We start from the raw sequence: 25342 nt of genomic DNA, 5'->3' as shown, positions 1-25342 counted from the left end.
GAAGCTCTATTCAAGACAAGAATGGCTAGCATACGCATAAAGCGCGCAAAAACCTACGAACCATCTGCTGGTGCCTTTCAAGATAAGGCGCGCGCGATCGCGCGCGGCCGCGGTCAGTACGCACTCGGCGGAGTGGAAGCCGCTTACCCTCCCTTTCCCGCTGCCTCGCTACTTTACTGCGATCGTCCGTTCCCCTTGCGGCCGGTCGTGAAATGCGCACAGCGCCCCCCCCCCCCTCCATTCCTTCCTCCCATCCTCCCATGGGCTTCAGCGCGACGGAAGACGACGCATTTGCCTTCCGCTTACTTCCTTGGCGCGTGAAAGATTCAGCCTTGAGCCGCAATCATCGGCCTCCCTCGCGTCCTCTCACTCGGACATATAGCACACGACGTGTGGCGACGCTGTTATCTCCCTTGCACTTTATACGGAACATCACGGCGACGCCGCCGGCAAAAAATGCACCTGGAGTGTTCATACGATTGCTACCGCAATAAAAAAATTTTTCCCAGCCTCTGCGGAGTCCCCACAGCTGTTGGCGCAGCAGGTACAACACGATATCGGTCAAAGGCTAAAACTCCAAAGAATGGGGTAGCTCAAACATAGGGAAGAGGAGGAATGTACGTTTATTGCGAGGAACAGCGAGAAATAGCTCTTTCTTTGCCATATGTGGGCGACTCTCTTGGTCCAGAAAGCCGTTGGCTAATGCCACAGCCCGGACCCGGTCCACCACACTTCGCTGATCTTCCAGGCTCTGTGTCTTTAACATTGCCTCTCACGTTTCTTCGATCGCTTGTACCCGTTCTGAGGCATCATCTTGACTGGTTTTCTCGCGATGTGGGCACACCAACACCATTTGCTGAAGGGTGTCTGGTACACAACAATATCTACATAGGTATGAGGATTTGGTGAGGTGCATCCTTTGCATGATACTTCCATGGACATACGCATTTGTTTGTAGTGTGCGGAGGGCAGTGGCAGCTTCCTTGCTTTATCTTTGATGTGGTAGAGGATATTGTCTTTTTTCCAGTCGGTAATGTTGCAATATTACGGCGTAGTTGATGGGAATGTCCTCCACCCTCGTCGCTTTCCGGAAACCGTGTGCCAGGAAATCCCGGCTTGTGCACTCTCGGCCGACAGTACGTGCTGCTTCGTTTCCTGTAAGGTGTTCATGGCCTGGGATGCATGCGACGTAGCTTTCAGGCAGTTCTTGGCGTCTTGTTATTTCTTTTAGAATCTTCACTGCTGCAGCAGAAATTCGGCCTTTTCGTAGGTGTTTACATGCCGTTTGCGATTCGCTCAAAATGATTGCTTTGTCTGTGTATGTGGCACTGCCGAGGACGATGTCCACTTCCTCCGCCATTTCTGGATTTCTGGCACGTATGGTGGCAGAGCCGATCAAATTCCCTTGGTTGTTGGTCACGGTAACTGCGTGTGCTCTTCTACCTGGGTATTTCGCCGCATCTGTATATCTCGTGTTGGCGTTCTTTCAGTATTTCATGTTGAGCGCTCCAACTCTTGCTTGTCTTCTGCCTTTGTGGTTTGTTGCATGTATGATGCGAGGTATTGGAGCGACTGAGATAGAGTCACGAAGAAGTGACGGTAGGGTCACGAAGAAGTGGCGGTAATCAGGCTTTCGCGTTTGAGTCCGCTATGAAGTTTTCGCTCTATGCGTGTTTGCGAAGTACTCCTCTGCCTGTTTGAGTCAGCTTAAGGCGTTCCAGCTGGCTGGTTCTCTGCGCTTCACTCATTTCTTCCGAGGTGTTATGGAGGCCACGTTTGAGGATTGTCGTGTTTGAGGTCGTACTGGGAAGTCCTAGTGCACTCTTGATTGCTTTTCTGATGACGATGTTGAGTTTTCTTTTCAATTTCAGCTTTCTTGAGGAGTAGATACAGGGTGCCATATGCGATCCGGCTTATAAGGAGTGCTTGGATTAACTGGACGGTTTCTTGCTCTTTAAGCCTTCTTTGGGTGCTTCTACGACGAATGAGATAGGTGACTTGTGTTAGGGTTTCCTGAAGGTCCGGAAGTGTAGCTGCACCAGAACCGTCTTTATGTATTGTGAGACCAAGGACGCGGAGGGAGCCGACTTGAGGGATATCGATTCGTTTCAGTCTGACGTTGGGATCTGTGGCGACGTAGACTGGTGGTCTTCCCCGGGTCCTTGTCTTGAGTATAATTAGCTCTGATTTTTGGGGGGGGCGCACTGGGTACCGCATCTTGAGAGGTACTGTTCTATCTGATCGATTGCCTCTTGGAGTGTAGTTTGCTGTTGGCCGATTATGGACGCTTTTCTCCATAACGTTATATCGTCGGGGTATATTGCATGGCTTAAACCTTTGACGCCATCGAGTTGTTGTGGGAGCTTAATCATAGTGAGATTGAACAGCAATGGGGAAATGTCTGACCCTTGGGGAGTTCCTTTGCTGGCAATTTCGAACTTGTCGCTTCAGATGTTGCCAATACCCCCCCGTAGCTGTGCGATCTTTGAGAAAGTCGTGTACATATTCGTAGGTCCGGATTGCGCATTTGGTGCCTTCGAGATTCTAGAGAATTGCCTCATGCTTCACATTGTCGAAGGCTCCTTTTAAGTTTACTGCTAAAATAGAGAACCTTTTGTGGCGTTGTAGGTAGTCCAAGAGGTCTACCTTGAGCTGTTGTAGTATATCTCGTGCTGAGAGGAGCTGTCGGAAGTCAAACATTCTGTCAGACATGAATCCTGGGTCTTCGAGGTTTGTGGTGAGGCGATCGTGAACCATGTGTTCGAGAAGCTTTCCAGCGCAGGAAATAAGGCAGATGGGCCTTAGGTTGCTGATTTGTAGTGGCTTGTGTTATGGTATCATAATCACTTCTGCGTGCTTCCGTTCTGCCTGGAGCTCACCTTTTTCCCAGCAGTTATTCATGTAGTCGATGAGTTCATTTAGAGCCTTGCCTGGGAGGTGTCGTAGAATCTTGTTGGTGACATTATTATTTCCAGGCGACGTGTTACGGGTCAATTTCGCAAGGGCAGCATGGAGTTTAGGAAGCGTGAAAGGGCTGTCGAGGATTAGGTTTGCTTCGCGTTTGTACGGTCGGGGATCAGTAACCTTGGCGGCATTGTCTCCGACAAATGTACGCATGATTTGTTCCAGAATTTGTTTCTCAGTTGGGAGAGGAAGAAGTGATCCTAGCGAGCAGCTTCAGCTTCGAGCTCTCTGCGTTTACTATTTTATTTCCTGTGATTTCTGCAATCAGTGACAAGAAAACTGGGAGACGTCATCCTCTCTAGTGGGGACCCAAACCTCACCCAGCAATTGGGTCCTGAACGCCCAGTTCGTTATGCCGCTGGCGTCAGTGAACTCTTGCACCCCAGCATTGTCCCGATTGAGTCATCTGATGACTCCTCTACTAATGATATGGGCTCGGACAGCGATTTTACATTGATGTCAAGCGGACGTTTGGAGAGAAAGATACGAAGATCACCGACCAGTCGTCAGGCGACGAAAAAGGCAAGTGGCAAGCAGCCATACACTATTGCATACGTACCAATAAAGACAACAGACAGCTTCAACTCAATTTTTCGGCATATTTAGAACGAACTGCCCGTGGTCAAATAGACGAAATACGTATAAACGCTCGAAAGAATATCCTCTCGGTGGAAGTCAATACACCCACAATACTGGAAACACTGAATAACGTCACTCAGTTGGGAAGCATCCCAGTTCGAGCACTCCCCACATACGGCAAAGAAGCGACAACAGGCGTCATCTATGACGTGGGCATTGATATTACAGACACTGACCCGGCGAAACTATTATCATCGTCGGCCCCTGTGGCCAGCTTTCACCGTTTTGGACGATCCCAATGTGTGAAATTAGTGTTCTAGTCGGAAATTTTGCCAACACACGTCAAGGTTGGATATGTTAGACATTCGGTACGTCCTTACGGGCCGAAGCTTTCACAAGGTAACAAGTGTATGAAATTCAGGCATGTCAGTGCAGTTTGCAAGGGTGCACTAACATGCAAATGATGTGGTGGACCTCACGCAGACAGCAATTAAATCGTCGCTGCGAAGTGTCCAAATTTTCCTGGTCCCCACGACACAATGTCAAAAGAGCGCCCAAAGATCAAGAATGAAATGGGTATTCTGAAGAAGATGGTTACAGATCATTCCACACACAGGGAAGCGGCGATGGCTATCTGCCAACGCAGACGCTGTTTACGACACCGACATCAACGGACCGCAGCCCCCCGCGTAGAAGGATCGACAGCTCAAGTGCAGTTCCCACCGCCTTCTCGTCTGAGGACTGAAGAAGCACGTGCCTCGAAACCTTTGTATTCTATGAAAGTACAAGGCAACTCATCATCGGCCCCAAACACATCGGAGATTCAGTGGCGCTCGTTGTCATCAAGGCCTGCGTGAATGCCCTTGTGCACCGCTGCTACACGCACTGAAGAGAATGAAAAGGTGGATGTTTTGGACGTCACAAGTATGTTGAAATTTATGACGGGCTCCATGCGCAGGATTCTTTCCGGCCTGAATAGCCCAGTTGCCAAGGCTGTCGTGCAGCAACTGGAAATGTTGGAACCACTTCTAGTGGGTCTTCACTAAGTAAGTATGACGAAGATGTTTGAAGAACGGGTGCGTCAATCGCTTGTTATTCAGCGGAATGCTTGAGGTCTACGTGGTCGTCTGTCAGATTTCCGACAGCAGGCATTTAACTACCAATTTCCAGTTATCGTTATCTGTGAACCTAATATAGATTCTTCTTTACGTGTTTCTGGATATGTCCAGATATGGTCTCGTAACGACCATACTTCAAGCAAAGTGTTAGTTTGTGTACGTCACGATTTGGTGTATTGCAGACATGGCATCCCATCGCATACTACTAAGGATTACCTATGCCTTGCCACAAAACACAGGTAGCACACGTTTACAGTGATTGGCGGATGCATCCACCCAAGAGCAAGGATCGATTGCTTGCGCCTGATGTCTCTGCTGCAAGCATCGCAAGGTTCTCATATTGTGATTGGTGACATTTACGCACGCCATCCCCTGTGGGGTAGCAGTTTGAATCCTCGTGGCAAACATTTGGCCGACTTCATGTGTAGTCAGGGACTAGATGTGCTCGAAGGCGGGTCTCCTACATTTTTTCGTGCCACTTCCTACAGCAGTTGTCTTGACCTCAGGTTTGTGTCAAGGAGCCTTCTGTCTTCAGCATGCTGGTCGACGGATCTGGAAACTCATGGTAGTACCACCTCCCAACTTACGTTCACTTTAGCTGGCTTCGGCGTTCAGACTAACGTTGCATTCGTCGAACAGGCTGGATTTTTTTAAAGACCTCTGTCGACAGCGCCTGACAGAGTATGACATCTCCCTCCGAAATAGAGGAAATCATAGCCTGCACCCTGCGGGACAAAACCAGAGAATTGAGCGTACCGAGGCACAGACCATCGGTCAATATACGATATGAGGCCCTTTGTGCAGTCAGTCGCAGGGCGGAACGGCTATACAGAAGAACAAACTCACCGTCAGATATTTCGAACAGTCACCGAGCTCAACGATATGTTCTTCGACATCTGGACAAGCTTCACACCCAGCGTGGGAGGACATTCTGTGGATCCCTCGATCCAAGACAGCCTCCATCTAAGATATGGTGGATCATACGAAGTCTGCAACTCTACAACAAAGACACGCATTCCATGTGGTGGCTCTACATCAATGCCGGACCGAATTGGAGGTAGCAGAGTACTTTAAACTCATTGTGGACACACCTTATGCAGTGACCTCATCCCTTGTCACCATCGCCCCCCCCTCCCCGTCAACTGGTGAGCAATTTGAAGTACGTACCTTTAACGACGCAAAAGCTTGACGCTGCACTTTCGGTGTCTTGACGCTCATCGGCACCAGGACCAGGCGGAAACAAGTATGCTGCACTCTGACATCTTGCCACAGAATCACGACGTCTTCTTCTAACTTTTTATAACAGGACGTGGGAGACAGGAAATGTTCCAGATAGTTGGCAATGCAGTCGCGTTGTAGTGCTGCGTAAACCGGGGAAGTGCCCTAACGAGCTTTCATCGTACAGACCGATCGCCTCAGCCGATTGCGTCGGTAAAGTAATGGAAAGAATGGTCTTGTCAAGGCTGGAATGGTTTCTAGAGAGAAATAAGTGCTTTCCTGATTTTATGCATCGACTTAGAAGAGGCCGTTCTTCCATTGCTGGTGTTATCGACTTGGTCTACACTGTTGAACAGGAAAGAAGTTGCCGTCAGTTAGTTGGAGCTGTTTTTCTGGATATTATGGGTGCATACGACAATGTACTCAGCTATGCAATCCTTGATGCACTGGAAGATTTAGACGTCGGTGGCTGACTATATGCATGGATTATTAGCTGCCTTAGTGGCCGCATGGTGTATCTGACGACAAGTGATGGAGACATCGCACAGTACAATATCCATCGAGATGTTCCACAAAGCGGAGTTCTCAGTCCAACTGTTTTCATTGTTGCATTGATTGGCCTTGCATCTGAACTTCCTAACACGGTGAAGATTAGCACATATGCGAACGACATATGCATATGGGCATCTGGAGCCACCCATCTCCAAATGCCTGCTAAGCTTGAACGTGCAGTGACAATCATAGCAAAGTATCTGCGGCGCCAAGGCCTCCAGCTCTCAAAAGAAGAATGTTCTGTGACTGCATTCACGCGAAAACGAATGACCAGGTATCCGATAATCGTTAACGGAGTAGCGATACCTTTGGTTACAGACCACAGATTCCTTGGCTTAGCCATAGACAGGGGATTACCTTGGTCAAGACACGTCACCACACTGAAGTCAAAGCTGAAGAGTTTTGTTCGTGTCGTTGCAGGAACAAGATGGGATGCCTCGGAGTCGTCATTACTCCAATTGTACCAAGCACTATTCGTATGGTATATACGGTACATCATGATGGCGCTCTCAAGCATGGGACTTAGCTGTGTGCGCGCGCTGGAGCACATTCAAGCTCAAGCATTGCGCACATGTTTGGGCCTCCCACGATGCCCGTGAACCAATGCAAGAATAGCGGAAGCTCGTGCTTGTCCTATTGGAGTATACTTGCTCTGCGAGCCTCTTCGTATGTACCTTCGCGTGTTGAAGTGACGCAGGTACCATCCTCTGTCATCGCTCCCTGCCACCCCTATTGCAAAAACCAGGGTCTTCCAGTGTGAAACCAGCGTGTTTTTTGGCACTGGATCGCACTGTGTACGCTAGCGCTCGCTGGGACTCACTGGGACACCAGTTAGAGCGCTGGATAATAGCTGGGTCACACTGGAAGAGACGCCGGTTCCATTGCCATGACACTCGGGCGCACTGGGTTGTGCCGTGCAGGCGCTGGTTCTCGGTGCAGTTCGCCGGTTCGTACTGGAAACTGCGCTGGTTGTGTTTGTACCACGCTGGTTCCAGTACGCAAGGATGAGCGCTGCAGAATATTAAATGCTTTATACAATTTCATCGCTTGACACTAGTCTCTTGTCTTAAATAACGCTATATCTTGGGGTCATAAAACACTATTTCGTGTCGCAGCTTGGGATAAAGGTGCATGAGCTGCCCAGTTTATTCATGCACATTTGACACTGAAGATCATGCACTTTCAATTTTTTGCATTTTTCCTTTTGACTGGGCGGATTGCTAAATTCTTGAATGAAACCACGCAAATGCAGAGGACGCCACGTTTTTTAGTAGTTCGCAAGTAACATATGACTGGGAGTTTTCGCCGTTGTCGCAGTGTTGTGGAGTGGACATGAAATCCAGAAGTCCTTCAGACGCGCTCGAACGGACCCCGAGTTCGAAGCCTACTGCTCATTGATATTATGGCACCGATAACAAAGCTGAGGTGATTCATGCGCTTCCACTTTCCCTATTGTACTAAAAAAAGTTTTACACACATGTTAGCTTTCGCGAGCTACCCGCGCTCAGATCGGTCCCCACCAGCGCTTAGGCCTAGCGTATCCGCCGAGTCCTTCTTCACGATACCGGCGCGTCTAGGCTCAGGAATCAAGAAGTCTGACAAGGATAAATCATTCGATATTTCAGCTTTCGCATCGGTATTCTTAAATAAACCATTTTTTTTCATATCTACAATACCAGCACAAGAAGCGATGACCGCCAATGTGACGCGTTGTAAACACAGGTATATGTGCAATCGCCGAAGCCTCCCAGCACTAGCCTGCGCTTCTCTGACGAAGATATATGACTAGACAGACGTGTTGACTGAAACGCATCACTGAACTAAAAAAAACGTTGCATATCTATCGCGTGGAGAACAAGAAACGGCTATCGAAATTGACAGTAACAGCCCCTACAGCGTCCCTGGTCGGCGGTTCATTTAGGACTTTTTTCTAAGTTAAAATACCAATAGCATGTGAAAATGGATGTTGTGACACTTCCGAGCATGCTACTGAATACGGAGAGCAAATGTTTCTTTGTAGTACAGGCGTGAATTTTAGTTGCTGGGTGATAGCGCATCTACCATGTCTGTGCAAGACGTAGCTTTGCGAAACTAAAGCTGCTTCTCAATTTTGACGTGGCAAATTATCCGGTTAGGTTTGTTTGCTAACGGGGCGTAGTGGTAAAGTGCCGGGCTTGGGATCTGTAGGTCGGACGACGGAATCCTGGTTTAACAGTTTGATTTCTACTTTTATTTTTATTTTTTATCGCACTAAAACGCTCTTTGTTGCTTTCTGTATTAAAAAAATATATACGGTGTGCAGGCACCGCATATTTAAGGCGCTAGAGCTGTTTTTCGCACGAGTAGCCAGCGCCTCCTAGTACGTAGCGCCTGCCCAGCGCGCTGCAGCGGGCCCATCATCCGGCGCATTGGGTGCCAGTGGCACTGGGTGCCATTGGTACTGGGTTTTGCAATAGGGACCTACCCAGGTTCCAGCTTTTCAAGGTCTATATCACGTCATCAGTGTTCTACCGTCAATATTTTCTCCTGCCTGTATTCCGAGAATACTCCCGTGGGTTCTTCATAAACTTTTCGTTACATTGCACATCCCTGGAATTACTAAAAAGTCATCCGTTACATCTATTGGCCTCAAGCAACTTGCCCTGTTGCACATTTTTGCTGACCACGGAAATACTGTACACATGTATACCGATGGCTCTGTCACACCATATGCCTCCACTGCAGCCTTCGTCATTCTACATATCTTCATCGCTCGGTGGTTTAAACTAGACCACAGATCAACATCAACTGCCGCAGAACTTGTTGCTATCCGGGAGGCATTCGATTTCTCTCCGAGGACCCTCCTCACGCATGGACGATATTCTGCGATTGCAAATAAAGCCAGCTCTTCAAACGATTAACTGTGTCTTCAGACGGGGCCCGTATTATTCCATGGCTATAAAAATTACACAGCATCTCGACCACGCAACTAGAAATGGCCACAATTTCACATTTCAGTAGATACCTTCACACTGTGGTTTGATAGGAAACGAACAGGCAGATGCTGAAGCAAGAACTGCTTGAGATAATGCTGCGGAAGTACGCATTCCGTTCTCAGGAACAGACACAAACGCCCTATTTCGTCACGTAATAGGCAACCGTACGTTGGAACACTCGGCCCAACCTAATTGAAGACACGAGCGAGCACACAAATGGGACCAACAAATGAAATTTCGTATGCCTCACAAGCTCCAAAGAAGTCAAACGAGCGTAGTGCACCGGACTCAACGAGGTGTCGCATTCATCAAGCGGTATAGACATACGATAGGTAGCAGTGACACTAGCCCAAACTGTGAAGACAAGTGGCAGAAACACTTGATCATATATTTTGCGTGTGTCCCGTGTAGGCGCAAGAACGACAGCAACCGGTCTGTTCCATTGCGAAAATTCATAAAAGTCCGCTATCAGACGTGTTCTTTTTTAAAGTGATTGGCCTAATGCAAATAGCGCAGCCCTGATAACAAGTGCCGCTATAGCTTTTCTACAAGCCATTGGGCTGGACGCACGGCTTTAGAGATGCTACAACTCTTTGAATTTGTATATACGCATCTCTTCCTTACACCATCATCATCATTTATCTGCCCTGTCCCTCCCCGTCCCTTTTCCCCAGTGTAGAGTAGCAACCCAGAGCAAGTTATAGCTCAGGCCAACCTCTCTGCCTTTCAGTAAATAAGTTTGTCTCTCTGTTTCTCAGTTCCTGGATGGGAGGGAATGATTTTCTTGAGGTCATATCTTTGTTGGGTCTTGGTTTTGGGGGTAGCTAGAAGGGCTCGCAGTATATGCCACGTCTTCTTTGTGCTGAGTGTGCCTTGAAGTTGGTCGCACAGCTTATGCGAATTCTGGCTGCTGAGTTGATCTACGTATTCTCTGTATGATTTTTTAGGTAAGCGATCAGTTTCCGCAGTTCGCGGTTAAGTTTCATCTTTTTCCACCGCCTCAGTAGTCCACTTCTGGCATCCCAAAAATGTAGGAGGTGAGAGTCTACGGCTGGCATGTCCATCGTGAGTTGGATATCAGTAGTGTGCTTCTCCACCGTCTTGACCACTTCGGTGAGCCACTCTTCATTATTTTCGATGTTTTCTTCTATGTCATGTTCTTGGAAGGCCTTTCAGTCCGTCAGCTTTCCAGTTCCGGTTCTGCTCGGTTACTTATGGTGCGGAATTTCAAGGTGAAGGATGTGGGGGTCGCTGCCGAAATTTTCTTCCGGTCGGGTCCATTCCGCCTTGGATATTCCTATCGTAAAGGTGAAGTTGGGATTAGTATCCCTTGACACACTGTTCCCTATTCGAGTCGTTAGTTTGGGATCACTCCAGAGGTTGAGGTGATTCTGTTGCACCGAATCGGTGCACTCGCGCTCCTTTCTTGGTCCTGCGCTGGTAACCCCCTGCTGTGTGGGGGACATTAAAATCCCCCATTATTACGAGTTTATTGCCTTTAGATAGTCTTCTGACTCGCGTGATGCAGTTTACAAAGTCGGATAACGGATCGCTGCGTGGACTATATAAGCATAGTACGTATAGTGTTTGGTGTATCTTCTTCTCAGGTAGCACTTCCACTAGGGTGTGTTCCATGGTTGTTCCCTGGATTGTGCGATCTTCTGTGTTGAGATTTTTTTACAACAGGATAGCTGTTCTCTGAGATCCGGTGAGTGTATCATATCCCTGTATGTGCAGAATGGTTGTGATAAGTTTCTTGGATAGCGGTGATATCCGGTTGTTCCAGTTTGGTCAGTTCCTGGAGGTTTGTTCTTTTGGTTCGGATAGAGCGACACTTCCATTGCACGGCTTCATTGGGAGTTGTGGTAATCTTTTCTTGGTATTACTCGCCATCTTGTTCGATATGTTTGTTTTCGCCCCGAGCCATGGATTCCGATCTGGCGGCATTGTGGAGGTCTTTACGTGCTTTCTTGAGAGCTGTGTCAGTGTTTTGAGTTGCTTTTCTACTGTGGCTTTCGTAACGTGGTTCTGCTTGGCATACGTCATGAACTTGCCGAGGTCTTGGAGGGTAGCATGGATGAGGGCCAGGCGAGCGGTGATGTGTTGCTGGAGCTGTTGTGTTCCCTCTTTTGCCAAATTGGTCATTGCCTCCTGTATATGCTTCCGCGCCTCCATTGTTACAATTTCCTTGATTCCTTCTTCCGTAAGGAATGTTTGGCATTCCTTGGGGTTTCAAGGCTTGATTGGCGGTGTTTTGTTCTTTGCACCTTTCTATGAGCTTGTCGATGAGGGCTTGCTGATTTTGGAGTTGTGCTCGCAGATCTCGTTCGGTTTCCGTGGGTTCTTGTGCTCGTGTGTGTCCTCCTGCAGCGTGTGCATACGTGACTCGTTTTTGTGGCTTGCGTGTACGGGATCCAGACCGCGATCTTGACCGGCGTTCATCCTTTGCCCGACCGTCTGTTGACTTCCAGCCACCTCTGAATCTGCGTGGACTGTGTAGTGAGGTATACTTGATACGGATTGTGCCGAGATGCCTGAATTTGAGTTCCATCTGCGTTGCTGCTCTTGGATCGTGTTTTGCAATTGCAGTCTGATGTTGTAAGGTGGTGGATTTGGTTTCAGTTTATGGCGACATCCATTTCCTGCTGTCTCGTGGGGTTGTTGACAGATTGTACAACTGGGTTGGCAGTCATAGTCTTCCGGTTGATTTTCCATCCCGCATATGTAGCAGAAGTTGATAAGGGGTTTCGGGCACATATCTTGCCGGTGCCCTTGTTTTGCGCAGGTTCTGCAGTATTGCATGGATTTCCTGTATGGTTTGCAGCGGTAGTCACAGAACTTATATATGATGTTGTATGGGACGTGTGGTCTGTCGAAGTATATGAGTGCTGTTGACGATCTTCCCAGCCTACGTGCTGCGAGAACCGTGTATCTTTCGGATACCCGTAGCCCTTGTAGTAGTTGTTCGCTAGTGCCTGGCGGGATGTTGCAGATTACGGCTTTGTTAATGCCCTATGGTGTCCTCATATGAGCTTTAGCTTCGTAAATTGACCCCCATGCTGGATGCTCGTGATCTTGTGGAGCGTGTCGTACGCTATGTCTTTGTTTGGTGACCTTGCGGTTATTATATTCTCGACGTGTTGCGCTTGAATCCAGATGTTTTCATGGAAGTATTTTTGGGACAACTTGTTAGCTCGCCCGATGCCATATGCCCCTGCCACGAATGTCCATTTGAAGAAGTGTAATCCCACCTTAGGTCTGTTGATGCTCTTCGTGTCTTTCACTGGCAAAGGCGGAAGTCTCGGTTTTTTATAATGTGGCACGTTTCCCGCAATAGGTATTGTTGCTCCGGCTTGCTGCGTTCGTAGTTGGTCTGCTTCCTCGGCTGTGGGTTTTATATGTACCCCAGTCTTCTTGCCTCTCCTTTCCCATGTGTGCCATCTTTCCTGGATATTTATCGCCTTTCCACTGCACTCATCATACGTCCACTCCGCTTCCAGTTGTACCTGCTCTTGTATCGTCTCCACCTGCATTTCAATGCTCTTGTTTTCCTGGTTCAGTTCTCGTGCAGTTCTTGCTGCGCCGGATGCGTCAGTCATTGGTACTCAGCGGCAGCGCCGAGTCGCTCTCGAAGAGAGCGAGCGGTCGCTCACGAGCCACGGGGCGCGCTCCGGGATTCGCGGGTCATGGGTCACGTGTGTTCGGCTGGCCATTAATTAGTCTCGTAGGGTTAGCTCGGTTAGCGTGGCGTGAAACCTTCAAACCGCAAACAATTGACGGTAATTCCACGTACCGCTCATAATCTTGATATCCTCTAGTACCACTTCCATGCCGAATCAGTCGATGCCACAGTTTTTGATGAATAAAAGCAGGTACCCGGAAAATTACCGAAAATTGCAGGAGCCCATGCGATGTGCGCCAGCACTGCTTAGCCCCCTAGCGGGCAACCAAAACATAAGGAAAATACAAAATTCAATAAGCTGCTGAACATCATGCCATCTTTCAGTAGGGAAATTCTGCGTTTTAGAGAGAGATGTATCGGGTGTCCTAGTTCACTTCGACCGACATTTTTCGAAAACCCAAGCGCTCTAGACAAATGGTACCGGCTGCATAGCAGCGGTAGTCGTGTGTACTTACAGCCAGGATTTTTTCGCCACGAAGTATTAGTAATTATTTGCTTTCAATTAGTGAACTTCTTATTTATTGCTTTAATCGCACACATGTCAATTACAAAGTGGTAGAGCACACTAATGCCATCTTCGACTGGTCGTTTCTGAGCGCTCTGGAGCGCTCTCGCGAGCGGCGTTGTCTTCGGCTGGTTGAAAGAGGGTGCCCGCCCAGCGTTCGGCTGGTTCTTCTCGATTGCTCTCCTCCACCTTCGAGCGCTCTGAGGCGCTCCGAGCCCTGTCGTCGGAGCAGTCGTCGAAATTGAAACGTCATCGCAGAGCCGCGTCGCTGCTGTTGGCGACGGCCCACCGTAACCTAGGCAACCTAGGCCACTGCGACGAACGCTCGTCCCGCCGGCGCGTCCGCCGGTTTTCCCGGCAGCGCCGGGAGCTTTCGATAAGCGAAACATCGGACGTTGGTAGTAGTCACGTGGTTTAGCATCTGCCATTGCCTCCTCCGAGAGCGACTCGCACGTTTGGCTTGCGCGCTCGTCCTCTACCTCTGAGCTCGGGGAACGCCGGATCTGCCCGACTCTGCTTCGGGGGATGGAAGCGACCAGCCGAAGATAGCATAAATAACCTCCTAATCAAGCATTTATTTTGTGCTGATGTTTCTCTGGTTTTTTTTCCAAGGAAAAACGAAAGTCCGTGAAATACGCCAAATATGAAATAGAGGCACGCTTCCGTGCCGCTACTCAAGTGCTTCCAAGCAACATTTGAAAGATATACGTCTGCATTTGTTTATCGCTGCAACGTGTAATGCTTCGTCATGTAGGATGGCTCGAGATGTTTTGCGACCTACCTTGCGTGGTGCGATAAGCGTCAGCATCGGCGAACGCAGGAATGTCGTTTTCTATCCTGAGGCACTCACGATGGCTTTAACCTTTCGCGTATCATGGAACAAAGCTACAAAATAAATTGAATCAATGTTAACATATAGTGCGCATAAGATCACGAAAAAAGAAAAAGAAAGCTCTCGGAAGATCAGAAAAGAGCTACTCAGTAGTTTATTTCAATAAAAATAAACCAAGGACACGTAATAGGTCTCAGCCACTCACAAAGAAACATCTAAAGGCGCAACTGGTTTAGCCATTTTCCCTTTCTTTCTCTTGAGCTCCAGAAAAGATGCAAAACAAAGCAGTTCTGTTCCTATCTATGTCGGAAGCTTTTTTTTTATGTAAGGATAGGGTGGCACAGTGAAGGTTCGTTGAACAGTCACGTTCTACACCAGTTTTGAGCGGTAATTTTCCACTGCCACTTATAGCGCATGCTCAAGCAGGTGACCGTCTGATGCAATACGGTACTTGCTCCTTTCCAGCACTTGTGCTGCTGCAGCTTTGACCAGCGCCATTGGAAAATCGCAGCGGACTGCTTATTTTCGGTTTAAGGCGTCCGGTGTGGCAGTTTCGCTGCTATATACACGCAATATTTCACGTAGCCTCACAATAAGTCCAGCGATGTCTTGTCCGGCGACCTTGTAGGCTAGGGTGCAGGTCCGCGCCAGCCATTCCACTGACCAGGAAAAAGTTTGTCGAGGCACGGCTCCAGACGGACTACTACTGTGCGCAGGAACAGCATCGTGTTGAAGCCAGATGTTCCAAAGGTGCGCAAGTGGAGCGTCGCAACAGGCGCCGTTCACGGGGCCCTCGACGATGCCGTTGACTTAGCGTTGCCTTGTTAGTGGGTTGTCAAAAAAAGATAGGTCCAATTATGTTGCCATCAAAAATACCGCACCACACACTAAACGACCACAGGTGTTGGTGTCGTGTTTGTGCCAGCCAGTGGGGCTTACTATCACTCCAGTAGGGCGCGTTGTGAAGATTGTGCGTTTCTGGATAAATTAGACTCATCCGTCCAAAACAAGTGAGTGAGAAATTCTGGTTCTTCACATTTCGTGAAAATTCAGTTGGCTAAGTCAAGTCTGTTTTCAAAATCCCGGCCTTCAAGTTTTTGATTATGTGTACATGGCACGGATTCATATGGCCTTTTGTTTATTCCTCCACACTCATGATCTAGAGGTTCCGGCCTCTGCACTGGCGTCACGCACACTACCGTGAGGGTTAGCAGCACAGAATGCCAAAGCATCCGTTTCGGCTTCTTGAATTACCGTCGCAGTCCTGTGTCGCTTTCTTGTGAAGCTACCAGTTCCGCAAAGGACTTCGGACGTTCTCAGTATTGTTGACGCACTAGGGTGCCTTCCACAATGTCACATGCGGAATACCGTGTCTCCGTGCGCCGCTGTCCCCAAGGCCATGATCATTTTAGCCTTCTGACCATTGGTGAAGGTCATGACTGTCTTCCAGAAGAGTGGGTCACTAGTGTGGTACCGTTGAGATATACCGTTATTATCTAAGCACTTATCCGTCAGGCAAAAATTATTTACGCAATGGACAACAGCATATGCAGGCCGTACAGAACCGCCAAAACGCATCAGATGGACATAGCCTGCACAAGGATTGTTTCTGCTGCAAAGGGGAACAAAAGGAACGCACCTTCCGGGAGTGCCTATCTACGGAACAAGATGAGTGCGCAAAATTACAGCCCCAAGTGACCGTCACTGTTACCCGGCTTTCAAATCCACCCCTCCCCCACCGCCGCCCCCCTACGGCTCCGCTACGCTTATCAAGGCGTCAGCGGCGTGAAGCGCGAAGCCCTGTATCGTGCTGCCGCCGCCAGTAAATCTGTGCATCCGTGGCTATACGCTTGGTAGCGCTTGAGTAGCAGCGCGCGATCACGTATCTATTTCGTACTTTCGATGTTCCTCGCGCTCTCCTAGGCCAACCAACTAGGCAATGCTGAATACGAAACAAATGCTTGACTCGGAGGTGATGTGATGTACCCTAAAACTTTGTAATTGATATGTTTGCGAATCAAATAATAATTAAAAAGTTTACTAATAAAAGCAATTATTTATTTATTACTTCGAGATGAAAAAATTCTAGCTGTAAGTATATACACATGACAACGGCTACTATGCAGTCGGTATGGTTTCTCTGGGACTCTTGGGCATTTTTTTTTATCTTGGCGCAACTTAACTGGGCACCCGATATAAGCTTACTTTCTATGCACAGTCGCCCAAATCTTTAACTGGTGTGCGGGAGCGGCGACTTTTCCGTGCGTCAGCGCCGTTTGACAGGGCGAGGCTGGAAACAGACTGAGGCTAAGCGCATGCGGACAAAGCGCGCTCAGGTGGGCCCATCGTCTACTAGGCTGTTTCCAGCCTCGCCGCGTCATACGGAGCTGACGCCCGGAAAAGTCGCCGCTCCCGCACACCAGTTAAAGATTTGGGCGACTGTACATGTTTTACGCCGTAATGTAATGTCTTATTACAGAAAACTGCTGTGCGCTCACTTTGTCGATCAAAAAGCGGAGCATCAAGGGCGAGAACGAAAAAGTGAGCTGGAAATGCTAGGTCAAACTTCGAAAGATAGGCGAAAAATTATTCGTTTAACCGAGCAACCTTTTGTCGCTGGGCGTTGTTAAACTTTACGAGTTCTGATTTACGAGCCAAATGTTGTTCACAGTCAACCACTGCGACTCTAATAAATTTACTGAATACTAAAAATCCACTAACTCTACGCACGATATGACAGGCAGTCAGCACGGCGGCGCCGCGTGCTTTTATGGGGCATGCAAAGAATGAATTACATGCGCTACAACCATATCAATAGAAGACAACAAACACTGACGCCATGGCTTCTTCTGATATGACTAATCAACATCGGGCGCCTCGGTCAACCCCCTTTCTTCTCGTTTAGGCGCTACAGCCGAAACTTCAAAGGTGCAATGTAAAGCTTCCTGCATTTTGTTCTGGTTTTCGGCATGTATTGAAACGGCACAAAACAACATAAAGCTACTGTGTGACATGGCTTCTTGTATTCCATGTACTCTCTTTCAGGCGCTAACCGCTTTTCTCAACACGTCAAAGAAATGCTTGGCCATCTTCCGGGTCTCTACTGGCGCATGTGCTGGAGCTATATAAGTCCCTTGTTCCTCTTTGTGAGTATATCACTAATTCATTAGAGTTGACAGCCTGACTGAGCCATTCCCCTTGCTCATTGTAGACGATGTTCCTATTTGCTGTTCTTCGCTACAAACCCCTCGAGTGGGAGGACTACAAGTTTCCAGGCTGGTCCATTTCCGTCGGCTGGCTGCTTACTGCTTCCTCTATGTGTTTTGTTCCCGGCTACATAGTAATCGCTTTCCTGAGAACCAAAGGAACCTTAAAGCAGGTAAGAACTCCGCGTAATAGGTAAGGAATACAAAAAAACTGCAGTACGTTACCGGGTATCATGGCTTTCCTAATGAGAAGATACACTATTGTGCTAACAATGTCATGTAAGCTCCCAAAAGACGTCATTTCTCAATCACCCAATCCAGAAAGAATGTGCCATCCGAAGTAAATAAGTAGTAATAAAGTAGAGCGAACTTCATAAGCTAAAATTTTTTAATTACAGCAGGCGTTGGCGATCAAAAGCTTTTTCACCGAATCGTTTAAGTTTTCTCTAGCAAGAATCCGGCGTGGCATATGAAGAGAGTAATATTGTGTGAAGTGGACTACGTTGTGAACGTCTAAGCACATATTTAACTTGCGCCGCCGGCGAAAAAATAAAATAAATTTCTTGAAGAATCGCCCTATCGTGTCGTGGAATCCCATGAAATTGTGGACTCCCATGAAAAGTCCGCAACATATGTAGCGGCCACAAGTGTCCATGGTAATAAGTGGTGTCCGGGAAGCTGCACAAAGTCTTTAATGGTATGTTCATATATAAGTCACTGTTATCGAAGATATCTTCAAATCGGATTGAACTTTTAAGGGACAACATCCCAAGTAGCTAAAAGACTTTTAACATCCACGCCGAAAACCATTATTTCAACGCCTCCGGGCAGCTTCACAAATAGCGTACAGGAAAGCATTTGTCAGCAGAGCGGCAAGCTGTCGCTTCCTACCAGGAACTAAATTTATGTTGAAATGTATCTGGACGACTCGTGCTGCCATTTTATACGGCAGCTTTTAGGCGCCCGTTCCTGCGGCGAACGTCGGCGTTATCCCTCTTAACGGAGCGAACGAACGCAGCGAAGGATTACCGCGAACGCAGAGCGCAGCAGGGTGTAAAGGCGAGAGTGCAGAGAAGATAATGAACAAGGATGTTGCAGCGTAACCATAAGGCGCAAAGTGGAGGTAAAGGGTATGCCGAAAGCGTGAGAAGAAAAGCGTAGTGCCGCTCAAAGTGCTGGCAACCATCTACATGCGCTACAACCATATCAGTAAGTGGGCCTCGCGACAACGATGACTACAAGATGGTGCCAGAGTAGTGCGCTTCGTCTCTATGGAAATAAAGGGCTGGATGAGCGGAGGTCTGTGTGCGGCGGGTGCTGTGGATCGCGCCCACTCGTCACCCACGCGCCACCGCTCGCGATCTCTTGGTTAGCGCACACATCGCTCTGTTTACAACGTGCCATGCCAGTAGATTGTCCACACCAGCAAATACATCGCGAAAAAAAAAACACGTATAGAGCTGCGCTCACATTTCGCATTAGAGAGTATCGTGTTCATCGGTGAATTATTACTCCATCTATATTTTGTCCAGTGGCAATGTTTTAGGCCAATGTATGGGAGTACCCATCAAGTAGACGGATGCACCTGAGCCGATAAATTTTTCATTGCGATAGCGATTACACGTACACTCGAGGCGCATTCTGCCGTCGTCGTCGGTGTCGCTGTGATGTTTCGTGTAAAGTCCAAGGGCGATAGCATTGTCACCGCGTGCCTGTGCTGTATGTGCGAGTGAAAGCGGGCGGGATTAGCCGACGATGGTGGCTAAATAGAGCCACCACCAATGCCTAAAGGGAGAAAAGCGGGTAGGAGGGGTGCCGTCTGCCATGGCGCACAAGGCACCGGAGGAAGTGGAGGGGGGGGGGGCATTCTATACAGGTGGCCGCTGGACCATGCCTTATCTTGAAAGCGATCTGGGATGTGTGCAGAGCCTAGGTGCACCGAGCGCTCATAGCTTCGTGTGCGTTCTGTCTTCGCCGTTTAGTTCGCGCTGAAGCGAGACGCAGCACGAAGATCTGTACGCTCGCCACTGCTGCCGAGCTTCCTCCCTTCAGCCTTTTGAGAGCGAGTGAGCAAGGTCATCGATTAATATGCGTTCATGATTGCTTGTACGCGCGTGGCACCATGCTTGTTATTTAGTTAGCAAATAAATATTTACAAGTCTACGTGGCCGAAAAACTGCTATCCTTTGTATAGATGTGCACCAATTTGCTATCACTATCGATGATTCGGATTTCGGCCGAAACTGCGATTTTTTCCTGGCTACCTAAATATGGGATTTTATGTGCCAAAACCACGATCGGATTATGAGGCACGCCGCAGTGGACGCCTCCGGAAACTTGGACCACCTGGGGTTCTATAATATGCACCTCAATCTAAGTACACGGGTGTTGTCCTAGTTCGTCCCCACCGAAATACGGGCACTGTTGCCGGGATTTGGTCCCGCGACCTCGTGTTTAGCAGCGCAATATCACAGCCACTAATTAACCACTATGGGTTATTTTCCAGTGCTCCTGAGAACAGAGCCGTCTGTAGGTGCTTAGGTTAACTGCTTAACTGTTCTTATAAAAAGGAAAATGCCAGTTTATAAAGGGACGTTTTTGAAACCAGAGAGTTTATATATGCAGAATTGTGTTCTTGTGTAGAATGAAGACGGTAAAAGTAAGATTACCGACGCGGGGAAAGTGTTTAAGGAGCTTTGCCAAGGGCCGAATTAACGCTGGAAGGCGCAAAGCACAACATGTTGCAGTAGCTTGATTTGAGGCTCGATTTTTGTACTGTACGTGTTTGCAAACCGTACATTCAATTGTCAGTGAATGTGACGCACCACCATTTCCTCGAAATCTATTTCTGCGCTTCATATCCCACCATTAGTACCGGTTAAGACTGACATAGCTAATTTGGGCTTGCGTTCTGCCCCGTTATTGCATGACACTGCAACGCATTTCAACGCCCCACCTTGGTGCCACTGATCAGCAATAATTTAGAGCACAATCGGCACTTCCCACTGACATTAGGTCAGTGGGAAGTGCCAGTATTAGGTCAGTATCGACGCCAACACATATTATCAATGCCGACACTCTTGAACATTAGAAGACAACTGTTTTATGTCTCTCATATTGTTCCTAAAAATGTTCCTGAAAGTTGTATTCCAGAATGGCATTGTATTTGTGTAGCCCTTGTGATGAATGTTTAATTTCTTCCTTTGCGTTACTAGCGCTTATATTCATGGTTAGTAAACTCGTGTCATACAATGCGCTTCATCAATTTCATTTTTTTTTCAGTTTTTCACCACCACCCCCTGCTCCTTACCCCATGTTTATACTATGTCATTTACGGATTCTTTAGTTGTTTCCAATTTCTTACCCTGAGCTTCCCACTGTCCAACTAAATTCGCAGCAAGGAACATCGTCAGGCTTTGTCGTTCGTTCTTGCTTCCTTTTCTTATCTGCAAAATAACTTTTACTGAAATTAGATCATATTTAAAAAACGCTTTCACTGATACGATACAAGCCAATGCTGCGTCGCAAATCTAAAAGCTTAAAGGTGCCACACATGCGAATTCGGATACCTCCTTGAAAAATGATGAAATTCTGAGAAGCCTGGAACACTACCTAGAAGAAATCAGAACAAGAAAACGCGAAGAGAATAAAAAGGTTCATGCGCTGTGTCATTCTTTGAAGATGGTTGCCAGCAATTAAAACATAATTTTCCTATTTATTTTTAGTAATGTGCATATACTGCAGCTCTAATTTAGTGCTATAGGAGGAATGGTATACGTTATAGGCTACCAATACAAGACAAGCCAATAAAGGTAAATAATTAAACGAACTGTCATTCAAAAGCAAGCGCATACAGAAGAAAAAGCATAATACAGTTTAAGCAATTTACAGGTTAGGAAGGTGTTCACCAGTGGCAAATGAAAACTCCCTTAGTGATGAGGAACAACTGTTGCTCTCTTATGCGTAGAAAAAAAAAATTTCTGATTGTGCTTGCATGCGCAAAGAACTGTGTTTTGTTTAAAGTGTGGTAGCTACGGGCACAAGTTTCTTTTATATATAATATGTGCTTGCAGTCACAAAATCCAAAGGCAGAGTTACTAGTTGCACATAAACATTTCTGAGCTTCGATATTACAGCGCAAACTCAGTGGTTCCATGTTCAGTAATTGTAGAGCCTGTATTGATGAGAAGCTATGGCTGTTTTTTGGCAATTGAAGCAAATGTAATTTATTTGAACGCCTTTGAATGAGCTCATTTTGCAATGCTTGTACGGCTACCAAATAAAGGCTCGTATTAAAATAAGGCGAGAATCATCACTTTATGTAAAATCAGTTTAGTGCCACACGGGGTGATAGTTAAAGTGTGGCGCCAATAACCAACTATTTAGCGCTTTACCGTTTGCGTATTTGGTGTGGTTAAACCACGAAAGACTTTTTCTCGGAATACCGCCTTTGTATTTCTATCCGAATAACCTTTTATTCCAACGCCATTCAAAATATCACAAAATTAAAATGAGCTCTGTTGGTTTTAAATACTATCACGACTGTTTTACTGTAGTCGATCTTTATTTGCAATATCTTGCACCGAGCTCAAAAATAAATGAGGAATTGCACAAGGGGGTACTGATCATCAGTCGAATTATTGGTTTTATAGAGTAGACAATGGCACGCAGCCTAAACTTAAATTATTTTTTAGGTTGTCGATATGCGTGAGGCGAGCAGGTGGTTGCGGGCAAGCGTGGTTGCCCGAACACTGCCTTCAATCTTCCTCTCTTTTAAACAAAGTGCCGTCTGCACTACCTCACGTATCCCCCCTAGAGCACGCGTGCAACAAACAACATTGAGGAGTGCTTGAAGCATAGGCTGATAAAATGACAAGTATAAAATGCACGGCCAGTCCAATGTTCCAAAATACTTCTGTAATTAACTTAGGACACGCAGTCCGGTGATTCCCAGCCCAGCACAAGTTGACAAGACTGCATGTTGTGCCCTGGACGACATGCACCACTACTAATGACGGCAGTGCACGTTTATTTCTTGACGCAACTGAGTGAAACACCTTGAAGTAGCAGTTGTTTACCTTAGTGTGGACGGGAGTATGTACGCTGCGCATTTTCTTTGGATACTGTGCTCACGTGCGATTCACTGTTGGCGAACGAATCGTCTGATATCTGATGGTTGGAGATGCGCGTTTCCTGTAATTCTTGCTCGTTGGTAGTGGTTTTCGAGGCCAGAAATTGGCACCATTCTGTTTCACTGTAGCATGCGGTGTCGTCGCAGTTGTCCCCGCATAGGCGCAGTCTTTACTGGTTGTATCAAGACTGTCTTTTTTTGGAACACAATGAACTTGGGTCTGCCTTCTTTTTGGTTAACTTCTGCGTTCACGTCTTTTTGTTTATGTTCATGCATTGGTGTTTCTGGCGAGCCTCTTTGTCGTCGTCTGTGTGGAAGTCGTCCTGGCAGTCAATAACACGAAAAAAAAACCTGCGGAAGAAAGGCAACCACAAGTGACCTGGTCCCACCTGGCTGCTTTTTGTCCGCGTGCTTTTCGCACTATCCATCTGTCAGTATCCATCTGTCATCTGTCAGGATCCATCTGTCAGTATGAATTTACAACTAGCCTACGCAGCCTCCTTGTAAAATCCTCGTCACGGTCGCAGAAGTTATTCATCGAGTTGATATTGACCTTTCTGATGATGTGGCTGGAGTTACCTAGCTAGTTTTTCCACCACATTTGGTCTTTAATTTCTTTCGCAAATTGACTTTTTAATATCTGGGCAAGTGGTACACTGCTCGCTTTTGGGAGGCTTGTATCGTGGCAAAATCGTTGTGACAGGTTTCGCAGAAGACACTTGTGAGGCTGCTGCGACGACATGATGAGTGAGCGCCACTTTGATTTTATAGGGTGCGACGCGTAGGGCTTACGACGCTTGTGCAGTGGGAGCGGTTCGTGTACGTGTTGCACGCTGAAGAATGTCTGCGTTTTGCTAAGGGCTTTGGTTTCCCATTGTATATTGCTCACCCATTGCTTCCTTGTGAAACGAGCGAATGCTGCTCGTGGTTTCCTTCTGTCCTATTGCCAAAAGGCAAGTCGGCTTCGTTTCATCATAACAAATAGTAGCGCTTCAGATGCCAGTTTCTATGACAGCCGTGAAACTGCCACGTGACGCAAAGGCAGGTCGATCGCTACGCGTACACAACGGTGTGACCACGTCACACATTCAGTTACATGTTCATTGCGGTGTGTTCAAAGCGTAAATGGTGAAGATGGCTCCGTGGTAGTCACCATCATGCTAGGCATGCTTTTGTGTGTTGTCTTCTCGGGAGAATCACGACATGGGTATCTCATCGACGATCTCCTCAAATGGTCTTGCTCGCCTCTGACCTTGATCGTTAGGTGGAGACTGCGTGTGAACGCGGTGACCAAATTGAAATCTGTAGCTGCTACATAATGGAGGTGTCTGCAAAGTATACATTATTTTACTGATCATTTCCGCTTGCTTTGCTTTTCAGCGACGACTGGGTTTTTTCAAAGATGTGCGTGATGTAAATGCGAAATCCCCCGCTGGTTGCATATTCATTGAACTTGGCGACCATATCCCGTTCCGACCATGATGCAGCGGATGCGTGAAGCTCGAAGACTTAGAACCAGTCTTCCACGAGGCCACCGTTTGCTGATCCGGTCTACTTCGGTATGTGCGAGGCGTTCCATGATATTGACACGTGTTCTTCTTTATCTTTCTCGGTGACCGCTTTTCAGTGTCTAACAATGGTTATCACTCAGCGTGGGACGCCTCGCATATATCGGAAGTTTATCTAATGTTATCGATGTTTCTAACTGTCAGCTGTTGTCACAGAAGCTTGTGTAATCTGATTGCATGTGCTACGCGAATTGCGTAGAATTTTCTGGAAGACACGCGCGCACCAGCGATTACTTTGGAATTTTCGATGACCCAGCTATAAAAGCCGATGGCCTTGACCAGCAGATTATATTTTCGACAATGACCGACTGTGTTCGCCGCTATCGTTCGTCTTCAAGTGTAGCCTGCTTTTGAGGGCACAGATTCGCCAAATAAAACATTAGCTTCGTCAATCACAGTTTTGCTGACTTCTTCACCGTCACTAGCACGTGACAGTATGGTCAAGAATCTGGTCAGAATAAGTGGTGGATCTCTGCGCTGAGGATTCGCAGCGCGCTGTTGAATATTGAACACTTGCATTATGGTGTAAGGCTGACAAGGTCTGGCAGATCTTTATCCTGCCGACTTGTGTGACGCGACGAGGAGGTTGCGGACGTCGCCAAACGTGGTCGCCCGAACACTGCTTTAAATCTTCGTCTTGCTCTCCTTTCAACCCAGACCATCTGTACTACGTTCTATACAGGGTGTCTCAGCTAAGTTTAGTCAAAGCTTTAAAATATGCCGATGCACTCTAAGAGGACGCGACCAAATTCATGTTGCTGAATTGGATATCTACTGTGTCATGCTGTTTTTTGTATTTTGCTTGGTTAGATAATTAGTCAAGATTAATTGAATAACTTCTAAAGCACTGAAGTAGGCAAAAAAATCTGATTAGAAAGTTGTAGAGCGTTTTGCAAAACGTCCGATTAGACAATTTCTAACATTATATCTTTTAAGCACTAGTGTTTTTCAGCTTGCTGCTGATGCCCATGAAATACAAAAAAATAAGACGTGACATAGGCGCTTGCGCACC

At 47.3% G+C, this 25342-nt stretch overlaps 1 protein-coding gene across 2 annotated transcripts in view; it reads left to right on the top strand.

Annotated features, from left to right (window-relative positions):
- The window catches only part of SerT (Serotonin transporter), a 515765-nt gene that overhangs the window by 430531 nt on the left and 59892 nt on the right, over positions 1–25342 (top strand). Inside the window, exons 11-12 of one of the 2 annotated variants that reach the window (XM_070533506.1) lie at positions 17471–17571; positions 17637–17804. The exons of the other annotated variant lie outside the window; for it this stretch is intronic. Of the exons in view, the coding sequence (XP_070389607.1) occupies positions 17471–17571; positions 17637–17804 (269 nt within the window). The remainder of the gene's footprint in view (positions 1–17470; positions 17572–17636; positions 17805–25342) is intronic. 2 annotated transcript variants of the gene reach the window in all.

Source organism: Dermacentor albipictus, chromosome 2 (assembly GCF_038994185.2).
Source record: "Dermacentor albipictus isolate Rhodes 1998 colony chromosome 2, USDA_Dalb.pri_finalv2, whole genome shotgun sequence".
Taxonomy (NCBI): domain Eukaryota; kingdom Metazoa; phylum Arthropoda; class Arachnida; order Ixodida; family Ixodidae; genus Dermacentor; species Dermacentor albipictus.
Note: the sequence above shows the minus strand (reverse complement) of the source record. Positions and strands in the feature narration are given on the sequence as shown.